The following is a 16,619-nucleotide window of genomic DNA, read 5'->3' on the forward strand; positions in this document are numbered from 1 at the left end:
CGGTCGGCCGGGCCCTGACTCTCGCTGCGTTTGTGCTGCAGATCGCGGTGCTGGGGACGCCTGCGGAGGAGCAAGGAGGCGGCAAAATAGACCTGATAAACGCCGGGGCGTTTGAGGGCCTGGACGTGGTTTTTATGGCGCACCCCTCGCAGGAGAACGCGGCTTACCTGCCCGATGTGGCCGAGCACGAGTGAGTGAGTGGGTTCAGGTGGAAAGGGCTGGCTTGGTGCTGGCCCTTTCTCCCCTCCCCGGGCAGGGGAGCTGCTTTGGAAGGGGAAGGGGCTGAACTTAGGGCCGGGGACCTTGCAGGTGCCCTTCAGACAAAAAAGTATTTGCGGTCAGCTAAGGTCACTCTTCTGGACACTGAGCCGTTCTTCCAGCGTGCAGCGTCTGTGTTATGCAGATCCCTGACCGCTCTGAGATCGTCTTGCACGTGTTCTCGAAGTCCATTCTTTCTTCTGGTCTTTCTAGGCATTTCCTTCTATGCATGCATGTGATTACCTTACCTAGTAAAAAAAAAAAAAGTATCATTTAAAAAACACTTGTTCTTTAAATTTTAGAACGTGCAACTGAAGGGAGTCTTGTGTATCCTGGTTCCCTGCTTTCCTGGGCACCAGCTCATGTAGTCCTCTGTATGCATTTTATTGTAATCTCTTTTGAAAGTGTTTCAGGATTCCTCTCCCACTTTTGAAAGAACCAGCCAGCTGAGCCTGTCTGCTGTTTGGATCATTATTAACTTCCAGCCTGAATTTAACCACGGCCATTTTACATCTATTGACTCTCACATCAGCTTTTTTGATTCAAAGTAGTTCTTGGCTTTCCTTCACGTTTACCCCCAATATATTTCTACAGACAGCAGTCATACCCTCACTCAGCTTTTTGTTTTGCCAGATAGCCATATAACTCTTCAGAAGTCACACCTTTTCTTTGGATTAGCCCTGCTGTTCAGTGTCAGCACTTGTTCATTTGTACTTGGAATGACTTGACTTGCCTTGCAAGTACTCCTTGCTGGATGTGCATATCCAGAACTGTGCACAGTGCAACAGGTGGAATTTCCTTAAACTCAGCTGATGCTGTGACCATAGTGTCTCCTTACCATTTTGGAGATATCTGGCATGCTTGAGGCTTCCTCTTCAGTCATTTTTCAAGCAAACAACTCTTAGACAAATGCTTAGTCTGTAGGTACGTGATCTTTTAAAATATTTTAGAGCTTCATTCTGTTCTTTCTCTGCCAGTCTGCAAGGCCATGCTGTTCTTCCTTTGATATTATAAACCCCTTATCTTTTCCTAGTGTCCCAGCAGTAGTCTATCAGCAGGTTTTGTTATTACATTTTATGCCGTGGTTACTAATGATTCCTGATCCCAAGGTCTTGTCTTGTAGAAACTCCACTAGTAACCTCCCTTCAGTGCAACAGTTTTTTCCCAGTATTATGTTTGGCTGTCTCTGACTAAAATCTGTAATACTTAACTGGTTTTCCAACAATTTCTGACCTGATGTACTGAGAGCTGTTTTCATCTTGGTTATGCTACCTTCCAGCTGCAATGTGTTTGATTTTATTGGTCATTTTGCTTTTGCCAGTGCTGTTTCTGGTGGATAATTTGCTTATCTTAATGCTGAGTTTTATGATAAAACACACAAGGTTAGCAATACCTAGTCTTCCTTACCTAGCTAGCTCTCTGCTATATTCCATCATTCTGTCTAAAGAGTCTTAAATGGTTATTGTAATCTTTCAAGACTTACTGCAGCTTGGCTTTTGGTTGCTGTACCTTAAGACTATATAATCTTCAAGGTGTGGTTTTCATGAACAGTTTTGTCTTTCTGTTCATTTCAACTCTTGCAGTAGCCTTTGATACTTCTAAGATTTGGAAATCTCCCTTCAGAGGTGATGTTCTGCTGTAGGATGCAAGTCCTAGATAACGTTTAAGCCTTGCATGTGGAGCTATGGAATTGGAAGTACTGAGTGAAACAGTTTACTGCCTCCAAGAGCTTGAAATACTCTGCTTACAACATGATTTATTTAATTATGAGATTCCAAAGGGACAAAGACTGTTTTGGTGACTTGTAGTTGATCTTTTGGTTGTTTCCAAGGAATTTAAGGACTGGTGATCGCTAAATTGCTATAATTACTACATCTGCAAACTCCAAAGCTGGCTTATGCCTGAAGTACAATTAACATACTGGGATAACTGTGATGAATACATGCCAAAATTTGCTGATTCTTATTCACTTATCCTTCACGTAATCAGCCTGTTTATTGTTGGTCAAACAGGATCCCCATTCTTCTGCTAACATTCTTAAAACTGGCTTAGGGTTTCTTGATTCACTAAAATCCAGTGTTTTTTTCTGAGCGTATATGACATTTGTGTAGCAATAGAAGTACAAGAAAAGGAATGCTGAAATAACATTTTTTTTTTTAAGAAGCACATGTTTCTTGGGGGGCGGGGGGGAGAGGAAGATTGCAACATGACTTTCTGGTTTACTTTGCCTTCTCTCCATTTTTTTGGAGAGTATCTAGGGATCTGTCCTGCCTTCTTTGTGAGTTGATTTGAGGGGTTGCAGTCTAATACTTGGGATGTTAATGGATAAGTTTTCTTATCTTGATTTAATAATGATAATACATTTTAAATAAAACTCACACTTTTCAGAAGGGGATGTGGGGTTGGCTTGGCGTATGAGGGAGAATGGAAAAGGGCGTACTTAATTTGGATTGCAGGCAGTAGCAGGAGACATTTTCTGCTGCAACAGTACACTCTATTGTGTCCCTCTTTGCTATCCAGTATTTAAGTTCTGGTATTAACTTACAGCTGTGGCGTGGTTCAGAGCACAGGGGGCTCAGTTCAGGGTAAGTGGTTAAGCTGGCATCTGTGCAAGACACAAGGACAAACAAGTTAGGCTGGTCCTAGCTGGGTAAGAGACAGGTTGTGCGTCTTGAGGGGAACTCTTTGAGCCTGAGGACAGAGTTTTTGTGTAAAGAACCCTGTACTGAGCACAAACAGACGTAGTTAAAATCTCTAGTATTGATAAAACCTAGTATTTGTGTTCTGATAAGTAGTAATACCTTATGTAGTTGCCAGTATTTAATATTAGCCTCTTGTGTAAAGAGTTTTCACATAATTTGAAATACTAAATTATTTTGTAAGGCTAACAAGTGGCCCTTATAAGATGAAGCCAAGCATGAATTCTTACTAGATATGTTTAGGTGCTGCAGTATTTTGACTTCTACAAAGTTGGAGGATAACCTTTGCACTAGGTTTCTTCTTTGTTGCAAGCCTTTCTGGCAGCATTTTTGAGGTGTGCAGGGAAAGAACATCCTTGCATATTTTATATGTTTATTATATGTTTATATAACATTTTATACTAGGCTATGCCTTTACTGCACTTTTTGTCGCATGGTAAATGTATATTTTATACTAGGCTATGCCTTTACTGCACTTTTAAAACTTGACTTTTGTTGTTTAGATGTGGCTTGTATGGGATCTTAGCAATGTGCTTTTGCTGTCTTATATACCATACACGTTTTATTGAAGCTTGACAAGAATTAGGACAATCAACTTCTAATTCTGAATCTGAGAAAAGGGTTTATTACCTCTGAGAAGAACGTTGGCAGCTTTAAATCTCGAAACAGTCAGGAGGTATAAAAAAGTGTTGGAGACATTTAATTAGTGTGTGAAGCCTGTACTTCTCAGGGAATGGCTGTATAGTGGTATGTTACTGGTAGTTCTTTTGCCTGATTAGCTCTTGATACTGTTCCATTTCATTGGTTTTTTAGAAATATTTCAGCATCTTCCTGCACTCAAAGGTAGTTCAACTTTGCAACAGTGTAGTGCCAGGTAAATTGTTTGCTTTCTGCTGCACAAAATTTAAATAACAAATATTTGTGTGAACAAAAGGAACTTTTTATTTTGGAGGGTTTTTTTGGTGAATGAAAAACAAATAAGCAATGCCTTTTATTTCCTAGTGTGACTGTGAAATACTATGGAAAAGCTTCTCATGCTGCTGCTTATCCTTGGGAAGGAGTTAATGCATTAGATGCTGCTGTTCTTGCATACAACAATCTGTCTGTTTTAAGACAGCAAATGAAACCGACCTGGAGAGTTCATGGTGAGATTTTCATTAAATCTAATGTCCAGCAAGTAGGAGTTTAGGCTGTTCAAATACTAACTTATGGAATCCCACAATTTAAAATATTGCATTATTGTTTAGTATAGTCACTTCAAGTATAATGAAATAGCACCATTTCATTTAAACAGTTTGTCTGTAATCTTTAAAATCATGTCAGTGTCCAGAACTAACTTCTGAGAATAGGCTTATGGGTCAGAGTCCAAAGAGGACACCAATACCTTGGTGGAGGCTAGACAAATTTTTAAGTCTTTGCACTTGAAGTTGCAGTTCAGAAGAAAAAAAAAGTGCTAGGTTTATTTTGGTACATGGCCTTGAATTCCTTAAAGTTAATGTTGACATTTATGGGAAGGTCTAGTGGTCTAGAGTGACTGAAGTTTATTTGCTGAAGTACAAAAAACAAGTGATGGCAGAAGCCTATAGTTCTTGTTAGTAGCCTAATCAACTAGATGGGCACTGGATTCTAATATTTAATATCTAGTAGGCCTTGAAGAAGAAAGGTCATTTTGCAGTAAGACATGCTAACCATTAAGCTTGACTCGTACTCCTTCAACATTATGCATTTCTTTGTTTCAGAAGTTGAGAGGGAAGCTGCCCTTTAAACCCAGGCTTTCCTTATTACATCCAACACAACTTTTTCCAAGTTGAAATTAAGGAACTTTGCCATTTCTACGGGACTTCTGAATGTAGAACTGTTTATTTGGAATACTTGTTATGAGCTTAAGACACTTCCAGAAGTTCTGATGATTGTATGTCTTGGCTGCTTGTGCTATATAATACATGTGTGTATTTATCTCCGGGATACCTGGATGGAGTCTGGAAGCCCTTACCCTTTTGACTGTAGATGAAGATGTTTGCTGTGCAGCATACCCAAATGAATTTCAGACAGTGGGCATAGCCTTAGTGCTCTACCCTATTGCTCTGTAGGAAACAAGGCACTTAATTATGAATTTTGGTGTCTGAAACTCATGTGTTGCAGGTTTAAGATTGGACGTGCCTAAGTCTTCTGTTGGATCTAAGCTTAAAACCCTAAATACTGCTTTCTTCATAGTGTCTAAAGGCTACATGGGTAATGTAGGCAAAAAGCTAAGCATCTAAGCAACCCTCCCAGAGGTAACACTTCCTGAACCACAGCAAAACTTAAATTACTGTGATACAACTGCTGTCATAAACCTGGTTTTCAAACTGGAAATATTTTAAATACCTTTAGGAAAGTATAAGCAGCTGGAATGAGATTTAATTTTAGGAATGCTTTCTTTATAATAGTGTATTAGAGGTCTTGTGTTGCAGGCTTGCAGTAACAGCCATGGCTGACTTAAGTGATCATAAAAATCTTAATGTTAACCCACTAACAAGAAATGAAATAATTTCAGGTACTTGAAGTTAGAAGTTCTAAGCGATGTTTTATGTACTTGAACAATGTTGATTGTTTGTCTAAGATTTGATAAGTTTCTTTCTTGCCTGCTTATGAGTGGAGTAAATGCTACCCCTTTGAAAAATAGGAATGTGGATTTTTTCTGTTCAAGCAATTGTATTAAACAGGCTGTACTGTAAAAAAAAAGTTCCATCTAGAAGCAGGGCAAAGTAGGTGCCATTAGTAGTGTGCAGGCAGCCTACTTTTAAGCTAGGTCTGCTGTCCAGTCTATATTACAGTTGCTTTGAAATTTAAGTGTAGGCATATTCTTAGATTCTCTCCAGTTCCATTTACAAATGCATTGGAAGACAAATGAAAGCTCATTAAGCTACTTGTTTTGGGCAAACATGTTATGATGCATGTCATGCAAATTTGCATGATTGATTACTTGCTGATTTGCTGGTTCCTTTTCTGTGATGTCTGTCCCTCATCTGAGCCCTTCCTTTTGTTATGGGCTAGTACTGATAGTTTGATTCAGCGCTCTGTTTACTTTGACTGTATTTGAGACTGGAAAGGTTTTATTTGAGAAGGGACTTCATGGTCTTAGTAGGTTTTCTGCACCAAAAGTAAAGATTTGTTGCCTATTTGCATCCTGGTAGTGCTGTCTCTTCAAGCTTCAGTGGCACATGTCAGTAACTTTGTGTAGTATTTCCATTTAAGGTAGATAGTTTCTTAGGTTCTACAGAAAAAAAAGGTTTATTCCACATAAATTGAGGATAGGAGGCCAGGAGAACAAGCAGCTTGTTGAAAGCAATGAGCTGTTAATGGATTGAAATCTAATGTAGAGTTGAGGTCTACAATTTTTTTTTGTTGAAATATCTAAATATTATGGTCTTTTATGGTAATGCCTCTGCTGCTGTAATTGAAAACTATGTAGTTGTCACGTATTTCCTTGAGGCAACACTTTTGAATCAAACTTCACTCTTGAATAAAACTGTACATATATTGTACACCCCAATATTTCTAAAGAGTTAGTGTGATGAATCTAATGAACTTTCTGTACACTGCAGTACACATCACTCCAGTATTGCTGAGAGATGCAACTTACTCAGTTTCTCTCCAAGCTGGCAAAATAAGTTGGAAACATTTGAGTTGAGGAAAGTCTTTAAAAGTTGGAATCCAAGGTAGCCTTTATAACAATTCTTTTTTCTTTTTCAGTGGCAGCCAGATTACTTTACGACTCTGCATTGAATTTCAGGGGATTAATTACAAATACTAGTTTGGCTTGTCTTTGGGTTTATAACAGATAACCAAAGAATGCAATAAAATCGTGCTGAAAAACATGTACACATTCCATTTAATCTGATGTGATGAAGAAAATTTGTCCACATACTGTATTTTTTACATTTGTCATATATTTTATTCTTGGTTGATGTTTTTTTTGGTTTTGTTTATATATTTAGCTCTTGAGCCAGGAGTTTCATGACAGGGCTGAAGATCAAGCATTTGCATTTAACCCTGGTAACATGACTTTTCCCTTTTTGCAGGTGTAATAAAAAATGGTGGTGTGAAGCCTAACATCATTCCTTCTTACACTGAACTAGAGTTTTACTTGCGTGCTCCTTCAATGAAAGATCTTTCTGTTCTGACAGAGAAGGTTGAGAACTGCTTCAAATCTGCAGCACTGGCCACAGGATGCAAAGTAAGAATGTATTTGTGCTCACGTGTTTCTGTTACGCTGGAGATAGGTAGGCCAGAATAGGAAACCAAGGCTTACAGCATTTGTCTGCATGGTGTTTAGCTGAAAGAAATCAAAATGTTGATGCTACTATTTGCTATTCTGTTGCTTTGCATCCTGAAAGAAAGCTCTGTTTTATGAATAGAATGCCACAGAATCACAGAATAATCTAGGTTGGGAGAGACCTCCAGAGGTCATCTAGTCTAACCCTCTGTTCAGAGCAGGACCAGTTAGACCAGACAGTTCAGTACCATCTGGGCTTCTCAGTATCTCCAAGGATCATAGAATCATAGAATCATAGAATGTTTTGGGTTGGAAGGGACCACTAGAGGTCATCGAGTCCAACCCCCCTGCAGTCAGCAGGGACACCGCCAACTAGATCAGGTTGCTCAGAGCCCCATCCAACCTGGCCTTGAATGTTTCCAGGGATGGGGCCTCCACTACCTCTCTGGGCAACCTGTTCCAGTGGTTTACCACCCTCATTGTAAAGAATTTTTTCCTTATATCTAGCCTAAACCTACCCCGATTTAGTTTAAAACCATTACCCCTTGTCCTAACGCAGCTGGCCCTACTAAAAAGGTTTTCCCCCTCTTTCCTATAGGCCCCCTTTAGGTACTGAAAGCCCACCTCATGGAGAACAAAGGTTTTCCTGATATTTATACTGTGATAACTGAGCACTGGAACAGGTTGCCTGGAGAGATTGTGGGGTTTCCGTCCTTGGAGATACTCAAAAGCTTCATTGATACAGTCTTGGGCAACCAGCTCTAGGTGATCCTGCTTGAGCAGGGGGGTCGGAGAAGATGACCTCCAGAGGTGCTTTCCAACTTCAACCAACTTCTGTGATTCTGTTGTATCTAATAGGAATTCCCTTTGTTGCTTCTTGTCGTATTACTGGGCATCTCTGTGAATTCTGGTTCTGTATTCTCTCTACCCTCATCTGGTAGCTGTGGACAGCTTAACTTTCTTTTCTGAAGGCTCAGCAAATCAAGTTCTTTCAGCCTTTCCTTTTCAGTTCTCCAGCACCCTAATGATTAGGTGCCTTCCCCTGCACTTGCTCATGTCTTGAGTTCAGGAGCTCAAAACTGAACACAATACACCAGCTGTGGTCTCACAGGAGTTGTCTGCAACAACAATGAAGATACTAAACCAGTAATGGCACCAGTATTGATTGTAGGTGGATGCTACAAGTAATAGGCAGCAATTTGGATTTTTATGCCACGAGCCTGAATGTCTTCTGTGTTCACTGAGCCAGACCTTGTCATCGTGAAAAGCTAAGCTTGGTCATGCACTATCTGCTCTTCTGTGAATCTATAGTCGTGGATAGTCGCAATTGCCTTGTGATTCATGTGCCTGGACATGGGTCTTAAGAGGATTTATTTGCTCTATAATCTTCCCAGGAGCTCAAGGATAGGATGGTCTGACCAGTTTGTAATTGCCAAGATCTTCCTCCTGGCCCTTCAAGATGTGTGTGACTTCTAACTCTTTTTCAGTGAGCTGGAGCATCCCTCTATTTCCTTTGCCCCATTAAACAACGGGCTCATGTAGCAACCAATTATGAAAACCGTAATGATTCTTTGAATTAGCGTTCTTCTCGTGTTTTTGCTTTTAGTAAGTGGAAGTCTCTCTCGTAGCTGGTTCCAGCAATATCATTACCTTGCAGTGTATTGCTTAGGTGGTCCTACCTGCTCTGTAGTTACAGGTTGATGGTTAATACAGCTGTGAAAAGGATGTCTGCTCATCAGAACAAAGATGTATAGTATATATGAATGTGAGCTGGTGAATTTTAAAGTCTATTGAAGGCATTAGATGCTGTTTCCCCATCATGGCCCCTCCACTCTAACTAGAAAAGGATTTCGGAAAGTCTACTTTATGCAGAATGAAAGTTAAGATCTCTTTTGAAACTTGACGTTGGTATGTTTCTTATATTTGTTCTCAGACTTCTTGCCTGTGTGAAGGCATTTCATGAATGAGGCTGTAGTTACTGGAAGTGTTCTAAACAAAAATAGTAAAATAGAATTTGGTGAAAGACTGAATTGATTTCTATGTAGTTTAATAGTACCTGCAGTGAAAATCATTAGAGGCTGTTACAGGAAATGTTTGCTTACCATATTTGGAGATACTGTCTGTGAGATTCATGCTTCTGGAATTTGGCTGTCTAGTGCAAGCTTGACAGAACACAGCTATGTTTTGATAAAGGCAAATATTTGGCAGAATGTTATATTTGTAAAAGAAACTTAGCACCTATGTCTGTTTTAACATGGGCTTGAAGTATGGACGTGTATTTAACTTTTCTGGGCTTTAAATTAAACTGCTTAAATGGGCTTTTACATTAAACTGACTTAGGTTGGTGAAAAATTTCTAATAATTTGGGTTTTTTGTCTAGGTGGAAATAAAAGGTGGTGAAAATGATTACTACAATGTGCTTCCGAATAGGAGCCTGCAGAAAGTCTACAAGGAGAATGGAAAGAAGCTTGGGATGGAGTTTATATCAGAAGACAGTGTCCTGAATGGCTTGTCAGGTAACTTCATCTGGGTTTTTTTTTTGTTATGACTTAAGCTTAGATTGATCGCTCTTAAGTGTATAAAATAATGATATAGAGGTAGGTTAAACATGGTTTGGCCAAAAGAAAAAAGCAAAATTAGAAAATGGAAGCTTTATGAAACAATCGTACCTCTGGCCTGTATTTCTGCATTTGTTGTAGAAGCTGAAAAATTTTCCCAACACATATGGAAAGCAGTAACCATTTTCTGATAATATTTCTGAAAATACTTTGAGTAAGAAATGGTTGGGGGGAGGGATGGAAAGATAAGACCTGTCTTACTGAGAACATGAGGATGTGGAATGAATTGTGGCTCATTCTGTTGCTTTGAAATATGGAATCCTTGTTTATGTTATGAATGAAGATGAGATTGAGTTTTTAGGAACCTTGTTTAACAATATTTTCCAAGTTTACATATAAACAAATATACTAGCATCTAACTACTATTTTAGAGGGAGTTTTTGAAGAGATTTTAGTCTAAGCATATCAGTAACCCTAATTTAAACCTCTTTTAACAGGTAATTCTGTGTCTCTAATTTTAGTTCATGAGTTCAACAGATTAGTTTTCCAAAGGGTGCCATTCAAGTAGGTGTTCATTTCTGGGTCTTGACCATGCCTCAAACTTTACACTTTTTTGTTCTCCCAGAGGTGTAGTAATAGGAGTGTGATTTCTTGAATGCTCAGGTAGGTTTCTCATTAAACTTAACAGTTGGGTGTTTTCCCAGAATCTCTTACAGGAGCTCTGTTCAAGTCTTAAAACTGCTAATACTTTATAGCCTTCGCTACTGATCATACACTCCACTCACGTTAAAGGTTTTTCCCTTTGGTTACAAGGAAAAAAGATTGGTTTTAGTAAAAAAAAAAGATGTTACTCCAATTAGTTTGACTGTGGTACTGATCTTCTCTATGTTAAATGCAGATTATCTTTGGATACTTAAGATCTTGGTGTTTGGGGGTAAGAGTACTCCAAACTTCTATTTGTGTGGGCGAGACAGCATATCTACTGGTATTCTGGTGGGTTTTCTTTCTTCTTACTTCCCTTCCAAATTAAGACAACACTAGCATATTTTCTCCAATTGGTTTATTGTCTTGGGTTTAAACACAAATTATAACTGAAGGCAGATTTCTGTTTTTCTTTATTCAGTGTGGTACAAGTAAGACTTACTACTTTGCTCATTTAGCCTAAGAAAGGTGCTGATGAATCTTATTTAGGATGTTTACTGTAGTGAAACTTTCTGGAGCTCTGCGTTGCTTCCCTCAAACCATTGTATTAAGGGTGAAGATCACAAATACTGGTGATCATGCTGGTCCAGAGGACTTTGAATGAACTTAGTACAGACACCTAATTGTAATAGTGCTTTCATATATAAGTTACATGATATGCTAAATATTAAACATAACTTGCTTAAACTGAAACTCCTCATATGCCTGTCCTGTCCTTAAATTGCTTGTCGAATGTCAAAATATGCTTAAGCAATTACGTTCTTATTGCACACTGCAGTAGGCCTTACTGAATTTTCTTTCCACAGCTGCTTCTCTGAATTTTTGCAGTGGGGATTCAGGAGTGATAAAGGACAGTCTCCAGAGACATAGGAGTGGAATTTTGTATGCTACTCTTTTTGGGAAGGGTTGAGTGCTTTGTCTCGTCTTTTTCAAGACCTCTGTTTCTGTTTAGTTTTCATATGGTTTTCAATGTTTTCTTTTAGGATATCAGTTTCTTCTGTTGAAAGGGAAGGAAGATAGCTCAGTTGCTTCTTCATGTCTGTGCAGCAGAAAAGTCGTTAACAGATGAGCATACTCGCTGCCACCTCTACATGGGTATTAGTATCGGTCTGCTTACAGGTATTGCTCTAGGCAGCTAAGAACTACGAAGAATTCCTTTAGTCCAAATCACACTGCCTCGTGTGTGCCTTGTGCACACATTTGGCATACAGCCAGGATGATGTGAAATAATGTGAATCTGAGGTAGCTTTGACCAGGTGCCACGACCTATTTCTCCTTCTGCTGGTAGTGCAAGCTCTACTGCAAGGTATTGGTAGCCTCCCTAAGCAAAGAGGGCTTAGTTTAGCATGCCTTAGTTGAGGCACCCAAGAGTGTGATAACTTACTCTGACATTTTTAGCATTCGTGGGGTTTGCTGGCTTCATGTGCGCAAGACTGATACAGGTAATCATAAGAAGGAGCCAGTATGTTTTGAAAATACCACTTTTGAAGCTTGGGGCTGTATAGAAATGCCTCCTGGAATCTTTTGCGTTTTCCCCTCCATTCATGATTGTGGTAATACTGGCTTCTGTTATGTGCTCAGTGACTTGAAGAGGCTTCAGTGTCAGCTTCAGGATATTTTTGAGAGGCTGGAGCTCCCAGTACATTTCTATTGAAGATGGTGCACAAGTCTGTAGACTGCATTGATAACTCTGCAATTGTTTATGCTTCTAGAAGGAAACCTGATCTGTACATGTGTCAGACATAGAGTTCCAGATATTTGTATGGAAACTGTTGGAAAGCCTGATTAAATATGCCACTAGGTATGATAGAGGGGAAGATTTGACTGTCACACTTTTAATAAAGCTGCCTGGATTTTGGCTTGGTAAGCTCTCCATCTTACTAGAAAATGCCAAGTTTAAGTCCCTTGCATACAGCAAAAATAACTTGCAAACCGGTAGTAGATTAGATACGGATATAATTTTAAGTAGAATTACATGACGGAGAGCTGGGATGCACTGAAATTGCTAATGCTTCATTCGCTGGGTGAGGGCAGGGGAAAAAGACGAACACAGTTTTCCAGCAGCTTGTATATTGGGATTTAGTAAGGCAAATACAGAATTCTTGGTTTAGTCTGGGGTAGGCAGAACTTCTAGACTTCTGGTTTGTCTTTCCAGGCTGACCAAAGAATGGATCAATAGTGAAGGCTACTGAAAATTAAAATAACTTGTTGCTGTGCCAAGAGTTAGATTTTCTTCAAAAGCATACTGAATTTACAGGGAAAGATTGGTTTTTTTGGACAAGACTTCATGCTTCCATTTGTAGGTAGAGCAAATAGCAAGCTAGTCTTGTCCTCTTTGATCACATAAGTTAGGCTCTGTGGACTCACTTTTAATAACTGTATGCTTCCAATTAAAATCTATATTCTTCAATCATTTCATTACTAAGTCTTAAGGCATTAGCAATATCTTGTCTCCATAAAGTATCATGATATGGAGGCTATCTGACATGTTACAAATAATTTTAAATCTTTGGAATAGTCATTTTATATGCCATTGCTAAAGTAAAAAAAAATTCTTTCAGCTCTGATTGGCCAGAAAAAAGTTAATTGAGGTCTTAATTGATTTTTCCCTGCTATGAAAAAATGGTTCCTCAGGTATCTGAATTTCATGGTAACTGGCATGCTGATTTCTACAGCTTCTAAATATCATTTTAACAAGTACTGAGTGGCCTGCTTGTTTGGGTAAAAAAAAAAAAACAACCCCAAAGGGCACTCAGGAAGTAGTTGCAGGCTCTTGGATATTTACTATGAAGGATCTACTACTTCTGGATGCTATAATTAAATAGACAAGGCAGTACTTTGAGATGGGTCCTATCACTTGCTAACATACTCAAAGTGCTAGATGGGCATGAAAGAGTCATTAAACTCTGCAGCATTGCTATCGAGAATTTTTTTTTGTCTACAAAGCAGTAGCATTTTGTCTGGAGTTTAGTTCTGATCTTTTTCTTTCTAGAATGCTTGTGCTGTTAAGGTTTCCATAACTGAGAATAGTCAAAGAGAACATGAAAAAATAGTTGTCTTCAGTCTGGTTTTTTGTTTAAAGATAGATTTTTTTTTTCCTACTTCAGAGTCCCCTACCTAATGCTGAACATTTGCATACTGGTAAAAAGTGGTAATTGTTGGGCCTGGTTCTAAGGGCTGTGGCAGGAAAATAGCTGGACTGCCCGAAACTCCAAGGTTTGCAGCTTTTATTGTTTCTGAATTAACAGCTTACTATCAGAAGATGCTTGATAAAAAAATTAACAGTAAGTCGAATAGGAACACGCTGATACATCTTCCTTGCAGTCCAGTAACTGATTATTGATCAGAAGCGCACTGGAGAGCAGCATCTGGAGATGGCTAGTTAGGGAAAACATCTCTGTGATGTGAGATTTTTGTATGGATTAGAAATGCTTTTATTTTAGTATTTGGGGCAAAGGATATTCTGTTTTAGATATGGGCTGGAGATACTATCTATCATACATTTTGTTACAGCATTCAAAACTCTTTAACACTTGTTCATTAAGAACATTTCTTTGCTGCTTTTAGGTTCTACGGACTTTGGAAATGTTACATTTGTTGTCCCCGGGCTTCATCCTTATTTTTATATTGGCTCTGATGCACTGAATCATACTGAGCAGTACACAGAAGCTGCGGGTGAGTGGAATTGAAAAGGGTTAGAGATTTATATTTGGAACACTTATGCATTGTAGGGACTGGCTGCTGACTTCACTGCAGCAGATCTAGAAATTATAAATATTTCAAATTAGAGGATGGAAGATTTTACACGCTTCTATGGTATTCAAAGCTACTGTGTAGTAAATGTATAAAAGTGTAAGTACTAGATCTGCAAGGGCTGCGTGTGAATACCTGTGTATGGAAATGGAGTTGCTTTCTTCACGTGTGATGGCAACTGGGCTGAATGCAGAGCCTGAAATAATTTACTTCATTAATTGCAGAAAAAAGCTGACAAAATGTAGAATTTCTATTGTTGTGTTTAAAGTTAAATGTATGTGGGACAGATGACCACTCCTTGTATTAAAAGCTTGATGTAGCATACAGTTTAAGACAGTTCTAAGTACTTTCATGTGAAAATTTGTTTTGAGGCATCAGAAAACAGACATACTTTGTTCATGCAAGTAGATTTTTAAGAAACACTTCTTGCAATTGAAACTTGAAGATCTTATTTTATAGAATATGCTTTATGTGGTAAGCTAGTGGTTTGTATCTAATAGTAATCTAACCCGAAATTTCTCTTATGTTTTCTCTGCAGGGTCACAGGATGCTCAGTTCTATGCTTTGCGCACAGCAAAAGCTTTGGCCATGACAGCACTGGATGTCATTTTCAAGCAAAGTCTGCTAGAAGAAGTCAGAGAAGACTTCAGACAGGTGAAGCTGAAAGAAGAGGGACAAATAAATCCAGTAGAACTTAACGAAGAATCTGGCATTGGTGTAGGAGCATGTCCATCGCACTAAACTTTATTAAACCTCTCTCAGTAGGATTGGCTTAATGGAGATGCTGTACTGAAATCCCAGAGGGGGTGGATGAACACATAGCTGAAAAAATGTTGACTTTTTTTGGACTTTGAGAAGCAAATAGTACAATTGCTTTTGAAAAGTGCAATTTCATCTACCTGTAATGTTTGCTGTATTCAATATCGTGATGAATTTCAGAAAGAGAGCTCACATGTGTTGTCTTTACATGGCAGTCTTGAATAAATGATAGTGTTTAGATCCCTTGTCGGTGATTTTCTATATATTGCTCCAGTAATATTCCTTACAGGGGAATGTGGCATTTACATGGAAATTTGTTCTAGAATAAACACTGTTCACTCGGTGATCTGTGAATCTGATCTATGAAGTGTTTCTCTCTGGCCTGTCACTTTTTCTTGGGACAAGACAGAGGCTTAAAACGTGAGCAGGTTTGACTGGAGAGAAGGGTGTATGTTTGGTGTATGCCTGGTTTTGACAAGAGTAGCTTCTAGCAATGGAGGATAACTTCCTATGGAAATGTGACCTGTAAAGGTTGATTGGCCTGACAGGCATTGACTTCCCTCCTAATAAATTTTGGAAGTGTTTGTTGTGGAGAAGTCATTGATCAGGAAGCCACTTAACGTTTATTTGTTTAAATTAATACTTTTAAACTACTGTGGGGGAAAATGCCTGTGCACCTTTAAGTTCTCCTCTAAGGCGATACAAGTGTCCACACAAGGTGTTGCACTAGCTTAACTGATCTGAAGGATGTGTATAAATTGAGCTAAACCAGTGGAAATCTTTTTCACAAAGAGGTGAGCGTGGTACCATGAAGCAGTAAACGAAGGTAACCTTAAACCAGTTGTGTGCAAACCCCTGCAGTAAGCTCCGAGAAGCTTTCAGTGAGGATTGCTTGTGCAGTAGCTGGCTTCTCAAACCTGTTTGTTCCTGTACCCTGAGCAGCAGATCTGGTAAGTCTTGCCAGCTGTCCTTTCGGTGTGCCGTCTGCTTAGTCTGTTTAATCCTTGTTATTTTGCTTCCCAGAGATGCTAATGTTGCAAACTTTATCTAGGTGGTGGTCTGTGTCTCCAAACCTGTTACGAATTTTTTTAATTTGCTTGTTAAAGGACCATGTGAGTACACAGAGAAGGAACTAATCTTTTGTTTGGCTACAAATTGCTGAGTCAGTGGACAGATGGAGTGAAAAAGCAGCTTACTGGTTAATGTTTTCCTAAGCATAGGTATTATAGTAAGCTCCTGAAAAGAAGTCAGGCAAACTGTATTCCCCAGGAAGTCAGAATACCCAAAATAAATTCAGAAACCTTGTTAATAGCACCAGTCCCTAAATGGTAAACTTTAGAATTCTAATCAGAATTTTATTAATTTCTGTATAGTTTCTAATTCTAGAAAAAAACCCGGATTCCTTACCTTGGTTTAACTGTGCACTCCCTCTGTGTTTCTGCATGCTCCAGCTGCTATTTAGGAAAGGAAAAAAGTGTGACTAGGCAGTCTTCTGTTTGTGTGCCCTGTAGACAGTGTAGATGATGTAATTCGACAGTTTTTAGGCTTTCTGATGCTTCAGCCTCTGCTTGTAGTAATAGGACACAGGACTGCAAGTCTTCCAGGTTCCAAGTGGGTCTGTCCTTACATCCA

General features: G+C 39.0%; 1 protein-coding gene across 1 annotated transcript in view; it reads left to right on the forward strand.

Moving 5' to 3' along the window:
* The window catches only part of PM20D2 (peptidase M20 domain containing 2), a 17,223-nt gene extending 980 nt beyond the window's left edge, over positions 1 to 16,243 (forward strand). Inside the window, exons 2-7 of the mRNA XM_035895563.1 lie at positions 42 to 190; positions 3,960 to 4,102; positions 7,022 to 7,176; positions 9,596 to 9,731; positions 14,043 to 14,150; positions 14,767 to 16,243. Of these exons, the coding sequence (XP_035751456.1) occupies positions 42 to 190; positions 3,960 to 4,102; positions 7,022 to 7,176; positions 9,596 to 9,731; positions 14,043 to 14,150; positions 14,767 to 14,969 (894 nt within the window). The 3' untranslated portion in view covers positions 14,970 to 16,243. The remainder of the gene's footprint in view (positions 1 to 41; positions 191 to 3,959; positions 4,103 to 7,021; positions 7,177 to 9,595; positions 9,732 to 14,042; positions 14,151 to 14,766) is intronic.
* The last annotated feature ends 376 nt before the right edge of the window (positions 16,244 to 16,619 follow it).

The sequence above is a fragment of the Egretta garzetta genome, unplaced genomic scaffold, assembly GCF_000687185.1.
Source record: "Egretta garzetta isolate BGI_Z169 unplaced genomic scaffold, ASM68718v1 scaffold76, whole genome shotgun sequence".
Lineage (NCBI taxonomy): Eukaryota > Metazoa > Chordata > Aves > Pelecaniformes > Ardeidae > Egretta > Egretta garzetta.